General features: G+C 46.3%; 1 protein-coding gene across 2 annotated transcripts in view; it reads right to left on the reverse strand.

The window, feature by feature from the left end:
• VGLL4 (vestigial like family member 4) overlaps positions 1-22,916 on the reverse strand; it is a 75,853-nt gene that overhangs the window by 22,887 nt on the left and 30,050 nt on the right. The window contains exons 1-2 of one of the 2 annotated variants that reach the window (XM_085073071.1): positions 20,785-21,319; positions 929-1,118 (exon numbers count right to left, since the gene is read on the reverse strand). In XM_085073071.1, the coding sequence (XP_084929197.1) occupies positions 929-1,118; positions 20,785-20,866 (272 nt within the window). In that variant the 5' untranslated portion in view covers positions 20,867-21,319. Of the gene's footprint in view, positions 1-928; positions 1,119-20,784; positions 21,320-22,916 lie in introns of those variants that run through there. The other variant, XM_085073070.1, reaches the window with a different exon arrangement.

The following is a 22,916-nucleotide window of genomic DNA, read 5'->3' on the forward strand; positions in this document are numbered from 1 at the left end:
TTTTTGGTGAAAGAAGGAGGTATGTTGTAAATGAGAAGTCTCTCCTCTTGTGAGCTTTTATTGTTTTGCATGACTTCAGCGCCGGATTCCCGATTTGTACCAAATTCCAGGCTGCAGACTGCGGGCGCAGCCTGTGAGCAAGGCTGGGCTGACTGACGGCAGGAGCTCAGAGCAGCTCAGCCCGCATCGCCCCAGCAGCGCGGAATGCGCGGAATGCCGGGGCTGCGGGAGCTGAGGCAGCAGCGACAGGAGCTCTGCGCTGCTCCATCGCTTCCTCCAGGCAGGAATGCCAGGAATCCCGCCGCCACTGCCAGCCAGGCTCGCATTCCCGGCGAGGAGCGCACGGCAGCGATGGCATTCGCGATTGCCCAACGCGTGCACCTGGCTCGTCAGCCCTTACCTGGCCGGCACATTCCACATGCCACTGTCAGAGCCCAGATCCCGGCTGGAATGTTTAGCAACAACTGCCGCTTGCCCAGTTGTCAAGGCAGCCCGGGGAGCAGCTGGCTCAGAGCTGCTGGCCTCAGAAAAATGCAAAGCACTCGTGTTCCTCCTCCTCCTCCTCCTCCTCCTCCTCCTCCTGCTGCTGCTGCTGCTGCCTCCCCACCCCCAGCCCAGCGAGGGGAAGCGACAGGAGCGCCTTACAAAGAGCAAGGGAACAATACCTCCCGAATGGCAAGGTGAACACGTATGGGCTGCTGCTATAAATAGCTCCGCTGAGCTAATTCCTGTGACTTCATGCTGTACGAAAACAAAAGAAAAGCAGCAAACCCATCTGATCGCGGCGGCTCTCGAGCAGAGCTCCCACGCCAGCTTTGGGAACAAAGGGGAAAGCAGCGCAAAGTTGGAGCAGGACGAGATTCCAGGACTCGATTTCAGGACACGATTCCAGCACAGCACACCGAACGTGAGGCCGCGAGACACTTACAGATGGGGGTTGAAGATCCGGCTCATTTTGGAGACGTGGTCGCTGTCACAGTCGAGCTCCTCGTCGGCCTGGTCCATGCTGAGCTTCCTCTTGCCGGGGCTGATGGGCGGCGGGCCCGTGCGGTGGTTGCTGAGCGCGGCGGACACGGGCAGCGCCTGCATGCGGGGCTCGCCTCTCAGCGCCGCCTCACCTGCGGGACACACACGGTCACTCACTCACTCACCGCCACACCTGCCATCCCCCAAAATCCCCGCTGCAGCCCCAACTGCACAGCCCGTGTGCCGCGCGGGGAACAAGGCAGCCCAAAGCGCTCCGTGCCGGGATGAGCACAGGCAGCAGCTCACCCCGCATGGTGAAAGCTCAACTAACCCATCTTTGCAGCAGCTTTGCACTCACATTCCTCCTCCCAGGCTGCAATCCCAGCGCCCGGCTGCGATTACCTCACTCTGCAAACCATGACTATTCACAGGGAAATAAGCTTTGTTCCTCTTCTTATGGTCGCGGTTAGGAATTCCAGGGCTACAGCTCACGTTTATGCCAAATATTCGAGATGTAAAACTGACTAAACGTTCAGATTCTCAGATGATTCCCTTTATAAAAAGCTGTCCAAAACAAGCTTGTCTGGTATAGAACTATGCAAGGGAAAAATTAGGGGGGGGGAATTGGAACTTGCTGATGCAAGTTTTAAATATGTCCTTAAATGTCTTTCTCTATAATTCAAACTATGTTTGGGACCACGAACACAATTCTTCAGCAGAGGAATCACAGAATTTCAGCTGAAAAATGCTAATTGCCAACTGGTGGTAGACTGAGTAGATGGTAAATTTGTATATAATCTACCACTTCCCAGGAAAAGCCATTCCCAGCAGCTGAGAGCTGTGTATCAATAACTCCAGCAAGGATAGAGCTGGCTGTGCACAAACACAAGGACATATCGTTGCTAAGCTGGCATTAAAGTATGGCCACAGCTTTTCCCACTTCAATTAAATGTCTCACTACCTCTGTAGCCTGAAGCACACTGCTGCACTTCACCACTTTGGCACTTTACTGGAACTCACATCCTTACAGTCACAGGTCATATTTAGACCTCACAGGGATTTCAAGATGTTAAAAAAGTGCTTTTGGGGCTCCAACAGGGGCTTGGAGAGGAGCTAAATTAACCAGGCTTACCTATTCTGGTAATCTCCCTGAAATAGCCGCTTTTGCTAGAGTTTAAAATTTGTATTTTTCCTACACTGCCAGAAACATTTTGTTTTCTACACAGCCATAATTTCCAGACCTAAAATTAGGCCCAAGTTAACTCCATCTAGAGCCCTGAGGTACCTGACAATGGAAATCTTTGTGTGCCACCACACATTTTCACATCATCACCGAGGCAGATGATTTATAAAATGCTGCCTTAATTCCACACACGACAAATAACATTTTGTTGGAAAAAGAAGGAGTGAGGAGAAAACCTCCTGAATATTTACCAGTAAAAATAAGCATTCTGCCAATTTAGTCAGCATAATATAAACTAGCAAATATACGCTGACCTATAATACACCACAAGCCATGATTTCTATTAAAGACTCTGGCACCAAATCTAAATAGGAACTTTCCATTTCAGCTCTAAATAGCAAAAACTGTGCCCTGCTGCAAATGCTGTGTGACAGACACCCAGAGCTGTCCTGCTCCAAACATGAACTGAGAAGCTCCCACAGCCACCCCAGAGCCACGAGAGAAGCTTTTATCAGCACAGCCTCTCGTGGAAATTGTCTTCAGATCACTAAATTTGTGCTTTTTTCCTTCAGCCTTTGTATTTTGCCAACAGAGTGTTCATGTTCTACACTTTCAAGGCAAACCACATCACACCAGTTCCTCTCTGTGAGGAACCTCCCTGCCTTCTGCCTTTGAGAAGGAATCATTTAAGGCCAATGTCAAAAGATAAAGCTTTCAGCACCTAAGGCTGGGGGTTCTGTCCTCCCTCCCTGCAGGATATCCCAGCACTGCTGAGGAACACAAAATTCCACAGCAGCACTTACCAATTCCATGGAGGCTGCTGAGCAACTCCTGACAGGAGCACGGGCAGTTTAAATATCCAGGTAAAGCCACCTTGGGTGTTCACAAAACCCCCAAAATCCCTAGATGGTGTTCAAGTCAGGAAATTAGAAACTTTTGCTTTTTCCCCAAACAGAACCTGATACTACACAATTACCACAACGGGATTTTTTAAATTACAAAATTTTTAAAAGGAGAATTTTTTCTATATAGGGTAACAACAGCATTTATGTATCAACATGAAGATTGAGTACCAAATCTGGTAAAAACGTTATTGTATGCTGGAAAAAACCCATTTTAAAGAAATTTAGCAAAGAAAGGAAGGGCTTCTAGTTAAAGCCTATCCAATTTGGTACTGTATTTTCCTAATTATGCAGGGAACACCAAGACCTTCAGCTAAACACACCAGACTCTGGCCAGCACCACGGGGCCATTTGGCCAAAATTAATCAAATTAACCAAACTTTGAACAGGTGGGAGCAGTGAGTCTCTTCCAGGACAAACAGTTCCATTTGCACAGCCCATCCTGCCCACACCAGGCAAGAGCACAATGCCAACCAAGAGTCCAGATAACAGGGGAAATCAAGAGGAAAAATCTCTTTACAGGAATAAAATGCATATCCCTGTACTGATTTTGCACAGCACCATGAGTTCTCATGGGGCCTGCACATTTGATTAGGGCTAAAACTGCTCTTCATTTAAATCCAATTCCTTCCCCACTACTTTCCTCCTTCCCAAACGTGAATTTAAAGCAGAGAGAGAGAGAAACCACAGAGGAGCCTGTGGCCCCAACTGCTGGTTTAGGGCCTCGGTTTGTCTCCCCCAGCTGACCACACTCCATGGAAACCAGACTCGCATCACACAGCTGGCAGGACAGCACTCTGATAAAACAACTGGGTTTTATACATTCCCCGGGCCCAAACTGCAGCCTTCCAAATTCATTAGTGTGACGGCTGGTGTCTGCCCTGCGAGGGAGAGCACAGATAGCAAACACAGCCACTGGGCTCTCATAATGCTGCTCTTTGTTCCGCTCAGCAGCTGCTGGAAGGCACTCCAGATCTGCTGCTTTCAGATAGCTCTACTTACAACTATTCATACTAGCCCTTCTTGTTTTTTTTTTTTTTCCTTTTTTCCCCTCCTCCTTCTCTTTTTTTATGAAAACTGTTGGGCAACATGATAAAGCACAGACGAGCTAAACAAAGATAACACCGTGACGTAGTGTCTGCCTATAGAGCAGCTCTGCTCTCGCTTGACACCAGCCCTGCAGTCAGCAGCAATGTGCTTTATTTTAACCACTTAGCAGCCTCAAGGGGAAGTGCTTGCAGTGAAGAGAGGCAGAGGCAGTGGTTGGAGGGCCCTTTGCAGCCCCAGGATGGCTCTGTGCACCCAGGGGATGTCCAGCTCTGTTTGCCCTGCTCCGCTCAGCACAAACACCACAACAGCAGGGCTGTGTTTGTACAAGTGGGAGTTTGACACAGAGACACCAGAGAGCTCTGAAAGATGTCTGAGAGCTCCAGGAGCTACCAAAGACTGGAAAAAAAAATACACACGGCTCTGGCAGAGCTTCCTTCCTGTGGCCCAGCGATGGGGATGGCCAGGGCCACCATATCCTATCCCCCCTCCCCATTTCCTCTCTCCTGCTGCCTGCTGCTAGCACAGAAAGCTGAGCATTAATTACAGCCCAGAAATGAAAGGCTTTGTCTTTCCAGCTGAAGATTGACAGGAGACAGACTTTATAAAATAAAACTCCTCCAGAGAAAATCCCAGCACTGCCCTTGCCCATTTTAGTTTGCTGTTGTGCATATGACAAAGGGATTTATCCACCAGAGTGAGTTCCTGACAAGTTTATTAACTTTGAGAAAAAAAGCATTTAAAATTCCTCAGTTGTGGTGTTTGTCATCAGGGTCCTTACCTTTAAGGTCTTGGATTGAATTACCATGACCTCAGGCCACTCTATTAATTAAAAAAAATCACAGGCAAGAGCATTTAACAGACTTTAATTAACAGGCATCACACCTTTAATTACCTTTTCCAATACCTGCAGACAAACTCTCATTAGTGAAAGAAGTTGCCTCATGTTCTTAAAGCCAAATTCCCAGGAATAAGTAGTACATGAAGATCTTCAAGGGCATTATTTCTATTGATTCGAGATCAAAATTTACCTCCATGCTGAAAAGCTAAGATATTCACAAATGCAATATAGATGTGAAAAGGACACTATAAAATAAAATTTATTTTACTTTCTATTCCTATATTCTAAAAATCATTAGGAGATTAAGTAACAAATAGATTGGAATGAATTTATAAACTCTTGCATGTTTTATTCCACTATGGCAAACACAGAAGTCAGACTGTGCCAACATAAATTGGGTTAAATGGCATAAAAATTCCAACTCATGCACACAAAAAAACCCCCTAAAAAAAAAAAATCACATGATTTGAGATATCAAATACCAAGCAGGGAAGTCACCACGAATTACTCAATTCCAGAAGTCCTCAAAACAAGTTATCAGCACAGAATTGCAATGCAGCAGCACAGCCCCTGGCAGATGTTGCCAGCTGGGTGTCATTGCACCTCACACCACACAGAGGGAGAGAACTGACAGCCCTGAACTGGGCAATGCCCCAGAAATCAGATCTGTGTCAAACAACTACAAACCATCCCAGCAATCTGTAATTTAAGGCAGATTTGCTTCACTTGCTTGACCAAAGCCAACGAAGGAATCCATTCAGTCTCCTCAGAAGGGAATCTTTGCTCACCATGAAGATCCTCCCAAGAAGCAGTTACAAATGTTATTTATATAATTTATATATTTATATTTATATAATTGCTGAGCACTTCTGCAAGCCCCACTCAGGCAAACAAACAAATCCCTTATCCCAAACCCAGCCCTCTGTGCCACTACTTTATTTCTGAGTTACTTCTACAGAAGATATGATTTAAGATGAGCTTAAATAAGACTTGATTCTGGGAAGTCGTATATCAACCACTGTAAACAGAGTCACAGTAGTCTGCATTTCCTTTAGAGTACATTAAACAGACCTATCTGGAGAGCATAATAAACCAGCAAACTACAGAACAACAAAAAAATTAAGTATTAATGGCAACGGCCTGATTAAAAAGCGCTGCTGGGAAATCAGATCTTGGAAATACTTTTTATTATAATTGATAGATTTCTTTCAGCAGCCAACTTACTGATTCCTTTATCTGGCACGTATTTGACTGACTTTCTGCTAAGATAACAAAAAGCTAATTTAGGAAACCAGAAAGTCACATACACACATAGAGCAAAATTGGACAAAAGCCTCTTCTCCTCCGTTTACAAAACATATGAAAAGCACTTACTCCTGGAACCAAGCTCTGGCTACCACTGTGCAGGGATCTGAGTGCCAGAAACCCATGGCCAAAACCAAAAAGCAGTGATGGAAGTGGCTGCTCTGGGCTGGGCTGGCTCCTGCAGCTGCCCTGCCTGCCAAGGAGGGACACATTCTGCAGGCAAGGACACAAAATAGTGACCTCTGCATTCAATCACCTCCACCCACTTGCCTTCAAAAGCCTCACAAAAGAGCCAAGATTTGGTACAGCAGCAGGCTCGCTTTGAAGAGTCTTCCAAAAATATATTGTTCATCAAAATTAGACATGATTTCTGCTTAATAGGTCTTGAAAATGCTGTGTTGTGTACCAGACACTGCAGTGTCTGCAACAGGCAGAAAATGGCAAATTTGCCTCCCCCGAGCCAAAATTACCACATTTGCTCCTTCGAAAGTACTGTGAAAAACGGACTATTTATCTTAAATTCTCTCTCATCACATTGTAAAAGCACAGCTGTACAAAACAGCATTGCTACATCAACTGCCTTGGATGGGGGACTGCTTCAGTTCCACAAACTATTTCACAAAGACCTAAAATAAGTCAAAAGTCTTTGCTGAACACTTCACCAGTGACTGAAACATTCTCTCTGCTCTGCTGACCAGGTCCCAGCTGAGGGAGTCTCCTTGGTGAGGAGGCAAGAATTGATGGCATGGAAAGGAGAAGGGCAGCAGATTTGCCACAAAGCAAGCAGGATGGAATAAATTTTACTGCTGTGGTCTGGCAGAGCTCCTTAATATTTCCTCTGTCAAACTGCAGCTTTCACACCTCAGCAGTTGTGACTGTGGGGCTGTGTTCAGTTCCAGCCCAACAATCAACTCAGGCTTGGGTCTGACTGTGGAGCATGGGATTACTGCAGAAATCTGCAGCTCTCCCTTTGAAATAATGTCCCATTTAGGGAACTCTAACAAAACTCTGAAAAAATTATTCCTTTCATCTGCTTAGAGTACCTGTGCTTGTGCAGACTGTGGCTAAAACAAGATTCCAATTATCTGGCAGGCAAGATTGAGATGTAATCAGTGCTAAACTACGCTGATCTCCAGATAAAGAGCACCAGGGTTGTCTACAAGACTTGTTAAGATCAGTGTCAGAAGAGGATTCTCTGTGTTCTGCCAGAGGATGGGTTTGTGCCCAAGGAGCAGGGCTGCTCCCCAGGAGCACTCCTTGGAGCCTTTCTGCCAGCTCTCCCAGGAAAAACCTGCACCAACCACCTCAAGTCAGTTAGGAGGGAGTGAAAATGAGCACAATTCTCGTTTTGGGTTTGCTCAGTGCTCTCCAGAGGCTCAGAGAAGAGCCAAGCTCTGGGCTAAGCTCAGCCACTGGGTACAGCCAAGGGCAGCAGTTTGGCCATCCCAACCACAGGAGGGGAGATAGGAAAACAAAGGGAGAAGAATCACCTACATTTTCTGCAGAAAAGACTGAATTTCTTTTTTTTTTTTTTTTTTTTTTTAGCTTAGCAAACATGCCATTCGTCCTTCCTGGGCAGCAAAAGACATGATCCATGAGATTCCCTGGCAGGACATGCTGCCTTGTCCAGCAGTTTGCACACACTGTGCTCAGTGACTGGAATTCAGGCACTTCATGGTTTCTCCTCCAAGCATTTGAAGTCTCTAGATTCCCAAGATCTGAGGCAGAAAGATGAATTTCCACCTTGTGTCCAGCCTGGAATGCCCATGGGACAGACACACATGAGAAAGGGGGCAACAAACACCATGGGGGGGTTGCAGTGACCCTAATATAGGATATCATTCCAGAATATGTGCTGGAAACTATCACCATGCAAAGTTCAAATCATAACCATATCACCAGAATGCAGCTTCCTTTCATTGATTTGCAGAACAGTTATACAGCATCCTCTCACACTTCTGAGAAGTGGATTTTAGAAGCTGCCAGACAAGAATATTCATCTTTACCAGCGTGATAAGTGTGATTTTATTAAAAATGCAAAAATGCCATCAATAAAAAATTGCAAATGAAATGTAATAAAGGCAACATGTTGAAGTCCAAACCCATGGTGGTTTCAGATCAAGGTGCTCTTCCTTTGGTCACCCAGCTAAATGGCTTTGTCACTGAAAAGATGCCAAAGCCAAACTGATCAAGAGCAGCCTTTAGTGGGGTTTGAAAGCCTCTCAGTCTTTGAGCTGAAACCATCAAAGCTGGAACACCTGCAGTCCATCCCAAAGGTAACTCAAGGTCACAGCAAGGTCACAACAGAAACTATCTGTTTCTGAAACGATCAGAATTGTTAGATTGGGGGCTAAAGCAGTATTTCAGTGCGCTAAATTGTACCTTACAGCTGTATCCTCATGTGATGGCAAAGAGAGACAAATTCAATTGATGAAAAGATCAGATTTGAATAATTCCTCCTCAGGAGACAGAAAACATTTGCTGCCCTCCCTCTGGTTGGTTGTTCTTGGGGTTTTTTTTCAATATTGTTTCTATTAGTGGATATTCAGGTTTAAAAGAACCCCTCTGCTCCCCTGGCTGATATTTCATGGATGTGATCCTGCAATACAAATTCAATTCTGGGTATTCAGTGTCCCATGTGGATATGAACACTCACTGTGTTCTACAGCAACCACCCTTGAAACATTAATTCTGAGATCTTCACTTGCCATGGGATCATATTAAAAGTAAATCCAATAAATTGTGCACTCTTTCCTTCAGAAGGATTTGAAGCAAAAGGTGCAATAGAAAGGTAAAAAAAAATATTCCATTTATTTCAACTGGAGGCTATTTTTAGAAATAGTATAAGCTTTTATTGCAGTTTAAAATAAACATGCTCTGAACACTTTTTCTCACATTATTCTCCTTTGCTACATGTGGAAAAATTTGGAGCATCAAGACAATGAGCTTTTTTAAAAAGCTGTGAAATCTGCTATTGCACTTTCAGGCAACGTTTCTTTTATTCCCACTTTATTTTTCCCCCGAATTCCCTACCTGGAAGCTAAAATGGCCTCAAGAGGGGACAGAAACACTTTAAAATCCAAACAGAAAAGCAGATGTACTCCAAGTGTTACTAAAAGGCACACACAGGTGGGTGCTCCCTCTGGGATGAATTTGGAACAGAGCAGGGTCACTGCTCAGGGCACTCTGGGTGCAATTCCTCAGTGCCATTCCTTCAGGGCATCCCTGCCAGTTGCATCTGAGTACCCAAATTCTCTCTCTAAACCACAGTGAAACGAGAAAATCACATCCAAATAACAATAATGGATAATAATCATATGGATAATAATGAGAGTGGATAACAACCCTTCAGCCCCTGGATCTGGGTTATTCTGAGACACAGCCCAACACTCCCTCAGGTGCTGCTCTCATGCACTGCTTCAACACCCCAGAACTTGGGCAGGCTTTAGAAGAGCCAAGAGCACAGTGCAGTTGATGAGATGCAGAGGAAAGGATTCCACAGAATTTCTCCAGGGTTATGGGTGCTGGTATAAAGAAACATGTCAAACCTAAAGTATCACCATTGTTCCTGACAGGACTGCCTTCCAAAACAAACAGGCACACACCACCACTAAGGAAAAAGATATCAGTTTTGTGCCTCTGACACAGCAGTTTTTAATCTTGGGGTCATGACACAACTCCATTAACTTTACTGGGGATAAAAAAAAGGCTAGGAAGAGATGTACAGCAAAATTTTAGGTAACCAGAGAGTACAAAAGCTTTAAAACCGTTGTTCCACTGTAAGGTTGACTGTGAAAAAGCTGGTAGCAGAGAATGAACTGCTCCCCAAAAGGGCTGGGGGTGGTGGATGGGAATTCAAACCCTCCCAGCAGAGCTGGGATGGCTGGAGGCTGTGCCAGGGATAAAGGGAGCCAGCCTTTGGTGCCAGGGGATGGATGGCAGCACTGGCCAGCTCAGAGCTGTTTATTTCACAAGCAGGAGGCTCGTTATGGGGCCAAGCTGCAGGGTCACTTCAAACCAATGTTCTCTCCAAGGGGAAGGGAAGATAGAGGGAGAGATTGTGTTCAGTACCAAGAAATTACATGCTGCCCAGGCAGCCTTTCTCACAGTTTTCTGGGCACTGAGGACAGGTTTTCCAGAGCTCTTGGAAAAGCAAGAACAAGCAGAGGTTCTTATTTTTGAAGTTATCTTGCCAGTCATGGGGTTGGAAGGGGTGAGCAGGACCAAAGTTACACTCTGCTGCTCCAAGAGCTTTAATTAGGGCTTGGTCTGCCTCCCCTATACCTACAAGTGCTTGGCGGAATCTCCCTTTTGACAACTCCAGGATCCTCCTCTATTGATTTCAGAGCTGCAGAAGCAACTCAATCCTGACAAAACCCAGAAAGACAGGGAAGTGCAGATGAGTTGGTAAAACAAAGATAAGAAAAAAAAGTCAATTTTGTGTTGGTGACCCACCACTCACACCCCACTATTCCCACAGAAATCAAACCTCTCACTGAATTGTTATGATTTCACTCCCCATTGTTGTTACATTTGAACAACACCCATTTTAAACATTTCTGCACATCTCTGCCCCCTTATCACACGTTAAAGATGTTCCACCCCATCATTAAGCAGGTGCTGTGTTAACTGTGCAGCTTTTAATGGAACCAAGCAGCGGTGCTGAGGGCACTGAGACACTGCAATATTAATTAAAGGGTTTGGAAGCTCTGCTTCAGGTCATCAATGGGCTCAGCCTGGCTTCCCTGTGTGATCACAGCTGGACTGCTCTTTCATTAAGTCTCTTACCCCAGCTCGTCCTCCAAGGAGAATATAAAAATGAGCTGCAGGCATGCAGGGCACATTCCTTTGATCCATCCAGCTCAACAGGCTCTGAGCTAAAGGAACAGACCTGGGGAGCTCCTGTGCCTCACAGGGCAACTTTGGATTCTTCCCAGCCTTGTCTGGAAGGGCTCATTGCTTTTTATCAGCCCAAAAGACTCAGCGACTTCCCCTGAAGGAGATTCCATCACCTCCATCTGGGTGGAATCCACAGTCATCTATTCTGGTCCAAAAGCTCCTCTTTCCCCTCTGTGAGTGCTGAGCACAAAGCAAGGATCAAGTCCATACAGCATCAGTCCAGCTTTCATTGTTTATATCTGCTTAGCTGAATAATTACTAGTTTTGTTTGCACATCTCAAAACAAACAGGTAAAAGGAATTTTCTTTACTAAGAGGTCACAGTAAGGTTTAGCAGCTATGGCAAAATATTCCAGTTGAGGCACTTGGAATGCTGCTGTCAGCTTTATCCCAGACTTCTGTGAGTTCAACCAATTCCAGCTCCTTATTCCCCACTATAAATAAGGATAACATTCCCTGTTTATTTCACAGGGGTGGCTAGAAGTGGAATTAACTGGGCTGCTGTGAGAACAAGGATTCTGCAGAGAGGATTACAAATATATGCAAATGCGAGTATGTAAATGTTTGTTATCATACTTGTTACAAAATGCACCAATTGAGAAACACTTGAAATCAACTAGGGTAGTGTTCAACCTACTGTGCTACAAATAAAAATTAAAACTCTTAAGGCAAATGTTATGTGCCACAAAGCAGTCACAGTCTTAGATACTTGGACTTTGGAGGATTTTTAAAGAAAGAAAACTTAACTTTTTATGATGAGTTAAATACATGGATTATGTAACATCAGTGAGAGATGTCACATATTTTGAAGATACAGAAGCCAGCCGAGGCTCTGCAAACATCCCTGCTAATGCTGGAATTGCTATTTTGGCCACCTTTGGTAAATAACTCAGTGTGCTGCCTGCAGCAGGACAAGAGCAGAGTGTTCACCTCTGGTTTGGAGTGTTCAGCAGGAGAAGTGTGAGAGCCCCGAGATGCCACGGCAGGAAAACTGCAGGGTTGGGTTAATCAAGCACCAGTGCACACCACATGGCTGAGGACAGCTAAAGAGATCCAGAGCAGGAGGAAGAATATTAAAAAAAAAAAAAATCCCCCTTCAATGCCATAAATATTTATATTAAATCCGAGGAGCTGGCTGAGTTCAAACTTGTCCTTTATGAATCACACAGCACTTCCCTCAGCCCATCTTCAGTTCATGGGCTCTGGATAAAAGCACCACCAAGGAGGTGCCACAGTCCTGTCAGCCTTTCTATATGGTGAGAGCACTTCTTGTAGAGCTGCTTCACAAGATACAGCTTTCCAAAGAATATAAACTAAACAGAACAACTAAATAGTCCTGTTTTCCTTGGCTGGCTCTTGTGTGGCATTTATTGAACTTCCTAGATCATTTAGATCCATAGAAAGAGTTTCCTGTTGCCTGGACAACTTTAATTTTCTTTATAGGGCCATTTAATTACAATTAGCAGAGCATCATAGAGAAAACAGCTCCAGTGTTGTGATCTGGAGCCAAGAAACCATAATTTTCTGAAAGGTTCTGCTTTGAAAGTGTCCAAACCTGCTACTTGCACAAATTTACTTAATTTACTTTCAGAAGTGGGACTACTAAACATCAGCAATTAAATAACAAAATTGGAAGTCTCAACAGCATCTCCAAAGTGCAACCCCAGTGTGCTGATGCCATTTGTAAAAGGAGTAAATACCCACTCATTCCAAAAAGAACAACAGCTACTCAAAAAGATCCATTTGGCAGCTTTGGGTTTCGCTTTTCTTATGCAAAAAAAGGCTGGGCTGGGCACTTTGTAGATTGTAACTACAAAGGTTATTGCCAATCTGCTGTTCTGGGATTTTTAGTTAAAACAAAGCATAATAAATGTTCCAAACTGGGTTATATTCCCATGCAGCAGTGCTATTCCTATCCTGAGCAATAAAAAAAGACAGGCTTATTTACAAAATCTCTCTCACGTCTAACTAAAGCCCATGTTTAAAGGCAAAAAAAAAAAGAAAAAAACAAACCAACAACCCAATTTCTGCATGCTGAGGAATCAATATTAAGCCTCACAAACCAGGCAAGTGCTGAGAGGTTTCCATGCCTGCCCTGTACGATTTCCAGGAAAAACTACTGTTTTTTAAACACAGCCGGTTCCAAACTTTTCCTGGGAGAGCAAATATATTTCCTGGAACCTGCCAGCAGCATTTGGAAGAATAGGAGGAAAGTTATACACTACAATGGCTGTTTCTCACAGCTGACAGGGAACACTCCAGGCTGATGAGGAGTGAAAAGGAACATGTCTTTAAATAATCAGGGACCTTGGAAGGACAGGAATTATGAAAGGCACGGGTTTGGTGGGGGAACTGAGCTGGCACCAATCTGCTGCAGGCAACTTCCCTCCCTCCCTGGGTGCCACAGAGGCTGTCATATTCCACTTTATCCCAAATATTATCTGCCCCCATCTGTGAGCAGCACATTGGGGATGAGCTTTTGCTGCAAAGCCACAATGAGGCACAAAACATCACAAAACATTTTGGCGGGGAAAGCTGGACTGCACCGAGTGCTACAGTGTTTAACAAGTTCTTGATTTAACACTAGCAACAACAACGTTTAAAAGTGAAGGAAAAGAGGTGTTACTTTAAAAGTCTGATACCAAACAGGGCTGTGAAATTTAGGCAAGGAAACACTCTAAACTCTCATTTTAAAAAAAAAAAAAAAATCTGATACTGAATACTGACCTGAACAGGGCTGTGAAACTTAGATAGGAATGGTTCTAACCTCCATTTCACACCCACATTACCCTGAGATTTAAGGACTGCCATGCCTATTAAAACTAGATCTCTGGACATCTTTGCTGAAGTCCCACCAGCTCACTGAGGTTTCTGGGTGACTTTTCCTTTGGCTGGAGCCAATGCTGTGCTGGTGCTGGGCACCTCAACCTCACCAGGGTTGCACAAGAAGAAGCTGTACTGAGATATTTCTTAACAAGAAATGACCTTTTCCAAGGGAATGGCCTGAAGTTGCATCAGGGGAGGTTTCAGGGTGGATTTTAGGGAAAGGTTCCTCCCCAGAGGGTGCTGGCACTGCCCAGGCTCCCCAGGAATGGGCACAGCCTGAGGCTGCCAGAGCTCCAGGAGGGTTTGGACAGCACTGCCAGGGATGCACAGGTGGGATGGCTGGGACTGGATCAAGGATCCCTGTGGGTCCCTGCAGCTCAGGATATTCTGGGATTCAGTGAATTGAAGTCCCCCAAGCTCACCTTACCCTACAGTCAGAGCCAGACTATTCCTGGTATTGAGACCAAACCTCTTCCAGCTGCACCCATCTGTGACAGGAGTTCACAAGTGGACAGAGATAACCCTAATTAAGAGCTCAACTGCCTGCTCAGTGCCCTGGGTGATCCATCCATCCATCCATCCATCCATCCATCCATCCATCCATCCATCCATCCATCCATCCATCCATCCATCCATCCATCCCACCACAGCTCCCAGGACACATCCCACAGCTCCCAGGATACATGAACCCACTTGGAGAGTCAGACATGAGATCTCTTCCAAAAGCTGGCAGATGCAGCACCAGGGGCAATCTGCTTCCAGGATATCCAGAGGGATTAAAAAAGCTGGGAGATGGAACACCAGGGGCAATCTGCCTCCAGGAAGCCCAGAGGGAGCCTGGTGGCACTGGTGGTGTCCATTCCTGCCCCCTCATCCCACAGTTGTCCCCAAAGGCAGGAGCACACAATGCCTCTGTGTTTGCAGCTCTCTGCACTGGGCTGGGCAGCAATTTCCAGGGAGATGATGCAGGCTGCAGGAAAAACTGCCTTTAAAGAAGGAATTCAGCCCCAAACCCCTCAGCTCCTTCAATGCTGAGGAAGTATTAAGGCATTTTTGTAAACACTCCTCCAGGAGCTTGTGTTCACCACCACCTCACACTATTATCAGGGAGAAATCCTCAGCTCTGTCCTGCTGGATTATTGTAAACAACTTTGCTAAATTGCTTGGCACTCTGTCTGCATGCAGCATGTTCAAACTCTGCAGTCTATTCAGCCAAAATCAAATATAAAGGCCCATCTGTATTAAAGCTCAAGAAGAAATTAATAGACAACCATTTTCATGCAAAGCAGATATTTAAAAAAGGCAAACCCAATACATATGGATGAACGTTTTCATTCATAATTTTAGATGCCACACAATGAAGACTGTTGTTGAAGCTTTATTTTTTCTCTAACAGCTCTCCATACAATACAGTGCATTGTTTGAAGTCTGGAGCAATTTAAGCTTTTTCAATGTCTCCTAAAATCCCTGGATTTATATCCAAAGAGACCTGGCACTGTAACAAATTTGACTTGTGAGTAACAAGTTACAGCCTTTAAGCAAATTGCTCATTAACACAGAATTCAACTTACTACTACAAACCTCACTACCTTTTATCTCAGAAAAAAAAATATGCTGCCTATCTTATCTACTGAAAGCTGTGGGATAACACTCTATTATATTTGGGTTTTTAATTTCCTTGTTTGAGTTCTCAGTACAAATGCTGAACTTGCATCCAGGGTGAGAACAACAGAGCTCCAGGGGAAGAGAAAAAAAAAAAAAGGTTAAGTATGACCTAAATCTATCCTGCCTTTGATGAATGAGGAAAATAAACTGAATTTTGATGTCAATACTGAGGAGGATATTCCCAACTTCATGCTAGGAGGAAATGAGTAAGAAAAGCCCAACTGTGAAGTTGGGGCTCTTTGTTTTTTTCCTGAAGATGAAAGAGATTGAAAAAAGCAAAACCCACAGAATGTTCTATAAATGGGGAACACTCTGTAGGTGCATCTTAATTTACATGGCTTTGAACGGGAATTTTACACTGCATTACAAATAAGAACACTTAATTCGCCGTGAAGGAGATTCTTATCCAATTCTTAGCAGAATAATGCTAAAGTCATTTTATATATTTAGAAACTAACCCAAACTCTGGAGTTAATAGGAGAAACTGATGTTACAAACGCAGGGAAAAATGCGAGGTCAGCAGAGAGAGCTGATGGAAACTCTCCTTTAGAACTTAGGAAAACACGCTGAGCTGCATTAAAAAGCAAATGAAGTTAGCAGAATCTGAGTCAGGGCCTTGTTTCTGATAGCAAACATCTGAAGTGGCCTTTTGGGGAAGACAGACACATATTCAGGATGCCTTGCAGTGCTCTGAGAGGACACACAGCTCTGCAAGCCAAGGAACGCTCCAGCCTTACAGGAAGTCAGTGAAATAATTATGTAATATGCCACTAACTAATGAAAGCTGTCCTGAAACTGAAAAGGGGTGTTTTTCTAGAAATCTGGATCCAATTTTCTTCATTAAAAAAAAACAAAAAATCTCAGCCTTCTGGACTGTCCAGAGAACTCTGCATAACTATTTGGAGTGCTCCAAGCCTCGTAACATGCCTGGGGGATTTCTTAGCATCTTATTGCATTTCTTTATACCTTTCCCAGCACAGCAGTTCCAGCCCTGAGAATGCAGCAATAACCCAGAGCATCTGAAACCGGGAGAGAGAGGAAGGAAGGCAGAAATCTGCCTTCCAACCCAGCACCATCTGTGCAGTGCCTCGGATAAACAGTAGAATGAAACAAATCTGCCTGGAGACTGCACCTTCTCATGCATATTCCGTGGGAAAGCAGGAGCCAAAACTGGCTGGACAGCCCTGCAGTCAGCAGGATCACCTGGGATCTGTTTGGTTTAACTCTGAGCACTCCATTACCTCACCCACCAGGCTGAGAAGGAGTACAGAGCTGGAGTGCAGTGAGTTTCCACCCCAACAGAAGATGCAGATGTTGCAGCCCTGATTACCTCCCCAGATCAAGTGCCTGCTGTTGGATAGGAAGCTCTGGGAATGGCAGCCTGCCTCAGAATGGTTCTGCTCCCCAGCACAATCCCAGGAGTTTGCTGATGTCCCTCAGCTCATTAGGAGGAAAACAATGATATGAAAGCTCTACTCATTAAACTGGCCATTGTTGGTCACTGGCAGCAAATGTTTAGTAGGAGGACATCAGATGTATTCACATAAAGATGAGCATCCAGATGCCAAGGCAACAATTCTCTAATTATTTCTTCTTTTCTTTCCTGTTGCATCAAATATATGACAATGAATTGCTTGAAATGGTTGATCATCACTAATGTAACTGTCATTTTCCATTGGTGAGGACTAAGCATTGCCATTTGAATGATTTAAAAAAATTTCTTTCACTGGAGAGGGAGACAAAACTCAAATGTCTTTCTTATGCAACTTGTTAAAAAAACACCAACTTATTGAAATTCAGATTTTCCTCCAAAAGCATCAGTTGGAGTTGAGATTATTATGGGGCATCATGGGGGGTTCAAAACCAGTAATGAGATTAAGAAAACCCTCAAAAGCACCCAAATTATCAGTGTAAAACAAACAACCTCCAGGAAAGGAAATGGCTTTATTCTGTGCTTCAAAGTTATGAATCCCCTTTCAAAAACTCTTTCCCCTCATCTCTGGTTATAATCCCTTCCTGGCTGTGGCTATTTTAATTACATGGGTGTGTAGAAGTTTCCAAGAGGCTACAGAGGCACCTCTAGAGATGATTTAGGAGTCTCCTGCTCCAACCCAGCCTCAGCCAGCACAGCATGTTCAGGGCTCCAGGTGGGATTTGAGCATCTCCAAAGGTGGAGACTCCACAGCCTCCCTGGAGAAGCTGTGCCAGTGTTATCCCAGCCTCACCAAGAGAGATAAATCATTCCATGTTTAAGCAAACAGCCAAGCTCAGGGCAGGTTCCACCTGCAGAGCTAAACCTGCAGCACAGCCTCCCTTCTCAACAGCTCCTGGGACAACTTCCAGATCTCCCATTCCCAGCAGGACACTTTCCTGCCCACCAGGCAGATCCCACCCATGTTATCCCCATTTGCTCTCTTCCCCCAGAGCTCCAGAGAGGAAGCCACAATCAGAAATGTGTTTGCTGAGCTAAACAGCACCTGGCCAATGTTTCCATGCTGGGAACTCCACGGCTGCTGGGTGATCACAAATGGCACAATTTTGGGGCAGACAGATGAAGACAGCCGTGGTTCTTGGGAGGTTCCTGCCCCTCCCAGCCAGGGAAGACAACCCAGGGCTGGCATCAGCTCAGCAGCCTGGAGCTCCCAGATAACAAACTGCTATCTGGGACTCTTGCCGGGCAAGAAAAAGCAGGACTGCTCTCGGCATGCAAATCACACTCCTCTGCTCCGTGCTGAACTCAAGGGTTGCCAAATGCTCCCGGTGGAGGAACTGTTCCTGCTCCTGGGGTAGCAGCACAGCTCTCATCCATCCACAGGCTGCAGCTGCAAAGCAGTGCCACAGGTGGAAGAGTGAAACCACCAGGAAACTTCACAGCACACCACTGACACATCTCACCAGCACACCAATCACCTCAAGAACCAAATGTCTCAAGAGTGAATCTAAAAAAATAAAGAACTCATCCTGTGGCCTATAGGCCCATCATTCTTTCCTCCTCTGGAATGTCAAACCTATTTCCCCATCACACAATGCATTTGTATCTGATCCTACCTCTTCAAAAGTACTTTTCAGGAAGGCATCAATTTATAAGTAGTTCAAGTGTGACCTTCAGTAAATCCTAATTAATTGAGTTTGAAGGGTTGTTTTGTTGTCAATACAGTCACTACTGCAACAGTGTCCCTGGAAAGACAAGATCCATCACTGCTGACACGAGTCACTTATAAAATAAATAGTGTGGCAGAGGCCTGGAAGATCTGTAGGCATCTCCAAAACACCCTTTGAGTTCAGAGCAGATGTTGCCAGTGTTTATACTTTTTAAACCATTGGGATATAAACACCTCCCTATAAACACCACTGAAGTTTTGCTTTTCTTTTCTTCATTTTGTGTGTGTTTATTTTAGTGCTAAAAATGTTAACTTCCAGAATAAGGAAAATAGCAACAGATGTTTAAACTAAACAAAAACTGCTCCAGTAGAGTGTATTCCTTAAGCTGTTCTTTTGCTTTTGAACTATTAAAGCTAAGATCTGGTTAAGTAACAATTACTGGAGAAGAGGGTGAGGGAAGAAAAGGGAGCTGGAAAGAATCTTCCATAAATATTAGGCATAATTACAATAAATTGAACTAATGAGCCAAAACTACAGCTCAACAAAACTTAGCCAACAAAACACTCAGAAAGATGTATTACGTAAATAATGTTTTGCATAAACTTCCACAGTTTTCATCAGAAGTTATCAATGGCTTCCAAAGAAAACACTGCAGAGAGCAGTGAAAAAGTTAAAGGATCCCGAAATGAAAAAGTTAAAGGATCCTAAAAGTTGTTTTTACTTTTTTTTTCTTTCTTTTAAACTAGTTTTCTTGTTTTAATAAAGCAAGCATGGGATAAGAAAGAAGTTGGGAGTTCCATTGAACTCCAGCTCTGTATTATTCAGCTCAATCTTCTGTGAAAGAGCTTTATTCAAATGAACATATACATATTTGTGCAGGAAAGAAAAAGAAGGAAAAACGGGAGAAACAAAGCTAAGAAGAGTACAACAGGGAGCCCCTCCACTTCCTGAAGGGAGGCAATGTGGCCATGCTGGTTTGGGGGTGGAAAATACTGTAATTTCCAGTGAGATTGAGCTCGCTGTGCTCTGCCTGGCCTTTTGCTGAGCAGTGCCAACAAACACCTCCCCGGCCTGTGCATGCTCCTCATTGTTTCTTTCCTGACAACTACAGCAAGCTGACTTTCCAAACGAACATGGAAAACGTTCCTGCTGAATCAGAAAAAAAAAAAAAAACCCTCGCAGTGCCTGAGTGTGCGGCTAGAGCAGACCAGCGCCAGTGCCAAGCGAGTTAGCTCAGCGGTGCCTTTCTTTCTTTCCAGGCACAGCCGAGCCATAACCGCTGCTGCGAGCTGCACGTAGGGCGAGCTCGGGGAGTGAAGGAAGGATTCGGTGCTGTTCCCCCGGGCGGCTCGCCGGGCGGTGCGGAGGGCAGTGCGGAGGGCAGCGGCAGCCCTGCCGGCCGGAGCGCCCCGGGAGCCTCGGGCCTTGTGCAGCGCCATGCCCGCCGGGGCGGCGCTGGGGGAGGCGGCGGGGGCGCGGCTCCGCGATGGCCACGGCCCGCGACACGCCGGACACGCCGGACACTCGGCCAGCGGCGGCCCGGCCTGGCCCACGCGTGTCCGGCCGCGACCCGGCCCGGCTGCTCCAGGCACCAACCCCCCCGCCAGGGAAAGGAAAGTCGGCGCTGAAAACGCGGCTTGGGGGAAAAAAAAATTAAAAAAAAAAAAACAAAAAAAAAACAAAAAACCCCAGAGGAATCAAATGGAAAGTAAGAAAGAAATTCCTGCCCTGAAACAAAGCTCTGACAACAGCCCGCGGGGCGTCCCGCACCGGCGATCTCCAAAAACATCTCCGCTGACAAACAACAGCGAGCACCGCTCGGCGAAAGGATCCATCCCTGCCCGAGAGAGGGATCCATTCCCTTCCTTATCCAAGGGATCCATCCCTGCCCGAGAGAAGGATCCATTCCCTTCCTTATCCAAGGGATCCATCCCTGCCCGAGAGAAGGATCCATTCCCTTCCTTATCCAAGAGATCCATCCCTGCCCCCGGAGGGATCATTCCTTCCCGAGCAAGGGCCCCATTGATCTCCCGTGGCGAGCACCATTACCTTCGTAGCACAGGATGCCGATATTGTTGTTCATCTTGTCCAAGTACTGGTAGTTCAACAGGTCCATCCTCATAAACAGCATTTATCGGGCTGGCGGAGAGGAGCGGCTCGGGGAGGGGGAGGCAGACGGTGCCGAGGCTCTCCCGGTTCCGAACCGCAGCCGAGGCCCAGCCTGGAGCGGCTCGGGAAGGGGGACAGAGCTCCGAGCGCTGCCGCTCCGCTGCCAGCCCGCCCGGGGAACGCGCTGCGGGGCGGGGGGGCCGTGCGGGGCTTCCCAAGGCTTCTTCCGAGGTTAAAAAAAATTAAAAATAATAATTAAAAAAAAAAGAGCGTACAAGCAAAGCAAACCCGGCGGGCAGAGGCGGCGGGGCAGGGCAGGGAGGGGAGGGAGGGCAGGACCGCGGGCACAGCCCGCTGCGAGCGCCGGCGCTGACAGCGGCAGTGCCCGGCACTGCCCGCCGGGGCCCCGCCGATCCCAGCCCGCTCCCAGCCCAATCCCGATCCCGATCCCGATCCCGGCCCCGCTGCAGCCCGGCCCGCCTCCCGCGCAGGCGCTGCTGTGCTGGCCGGGATGCTTTGTGCGGCAGAGCAGCCCGAGCGGGCGGGGGGCGGCGGCACAGGGAGGGAAGGAGGGAGGAGGGAGGGCAGGGCGCGTCAGAGGCGCTCGCACAGGAAACACCGCCCGGCAGCGGCAGCAGGAGGAGGAGGAGGCTGCGAGGGGAGGAAGCGGCGCCAGGGGCCTCCTCCGGGCAGCAGCAGCTCGGCGCTCGGATGCTGAGCCTTCTGTTTGAAACTAACTCTTATTCTTCAGCGCTGTTTCGCTCCCTAGCATGGCCTCGCGTATCGCGGCGCCTTACAGAGAGAAGTAAGGCGCTTCTACAGCAATGGGACAGAACAGTAGCCATGGAATCACGGAATGGTAGCACAGGAATGATAAATGGAATCACAAGAATGACAAATGGAATCGCAGGAATGAGAGAGACAATTAAAATGAAAGACGTGAGCTAGTGGCCATTTCCCCATGTATACAGTTTAGATGTAGTTTAAAAAGGTTTCCATGCATATGAGCAGGCATCGCACACATTGCTACAATTCCATCCGGGCGCAGCCGGATCGGATTTTTTCGGGGCTATTAGCGGTTAAACGTTCTGGGCTCTGCATCTTCAGCAGCTGCCAAAGCTGAGCTGAGCTGACAGCAGTGATGGAGCCTGCTGCTGCAGCCCTCTCCTCCCAGGATGTGGCTGTCCTTGTGCACTCCAACCTGGAGCACAGGGGCTCTGGCTGCTCAGACAGATGTGCGGGACTCATCCGGGAGGGCACAACATCTGGGAGGCTGTCAGCATGTGCGAACCTAATGGGCATCAGTTTGCATTTCCTGCGGCTCATCAGCACCCGGAGTCTGGGGCTGACACAAAAAGAGAAATAAACACTGGGGAAGTTTGCTCCAAGACAAACAAAAAGAGCTAATGGAGTCCTAATCTTCCCTCTGCCCTCTTCAGCTAGGAGCACAGCTCAGCCCGGCCTGTCTGGGATAGGGAATAACCACAATACACACAGGGGCAGACAGTGAGAAACAGTCAAACACTGTCACTTCCACCCTGAAAACTTCTCCCCTCTGCTAGAGAAGGGGAAGGTGTGACATGACAGAGGCAACTCACAGAGTGGCGTTTTGTGATGGCATTTGGAGAGCTGCTGCTGGAATGCTCTGGGTATTTCAGTGAGAATAGCTAGTTTAAATTTACTGCTGGTATCTACTGAATATTCTAAGGAAGACTAGAACCTAAAGGAGGATTGTCCTCACTTCAGACACACAAAGCAGGGCTGTGTGTTACCTACCTGGGTGCTTCAGCTGAAGGAGAATGCTAACAGTGCTGAATTCAACCCAGAAAGCAACAAATCCCCTGAAAGCCATTCTGCATGGCTGGGAAGGTGAAAGGCAAGAAGCCCTTTAGTGATTATTTGTATGCGACAGGGGTACTCCCCTAACTGGAAGGGCTATTAATCTGTACGACTTTAACATGGTGTAAAAACTTTTGGGTATTAATGCTGAGGTAACAGCACATTTCTGGAATGGTGCTTAATAAAAAGTTGCAGTTGTTTTGCAAAAGTTGCAACCATCAAGTGGCCCATGA

The sequence above is a fragment of the Lichenostomus cassidix genome, chromosome 12 (assembly GCF_008360975.1).
Source record: "Lichenostomus cassidix isolate B80296 chromosome 12, HeHo_3.0, whole genome shotgun sequence".
Lineage (NCBI taxonomy): Eukaryota > Metazoa > Chordata > Aves > Passeriformes > Meliphagidae > Lichenostomus > Lichenostomus cassidix.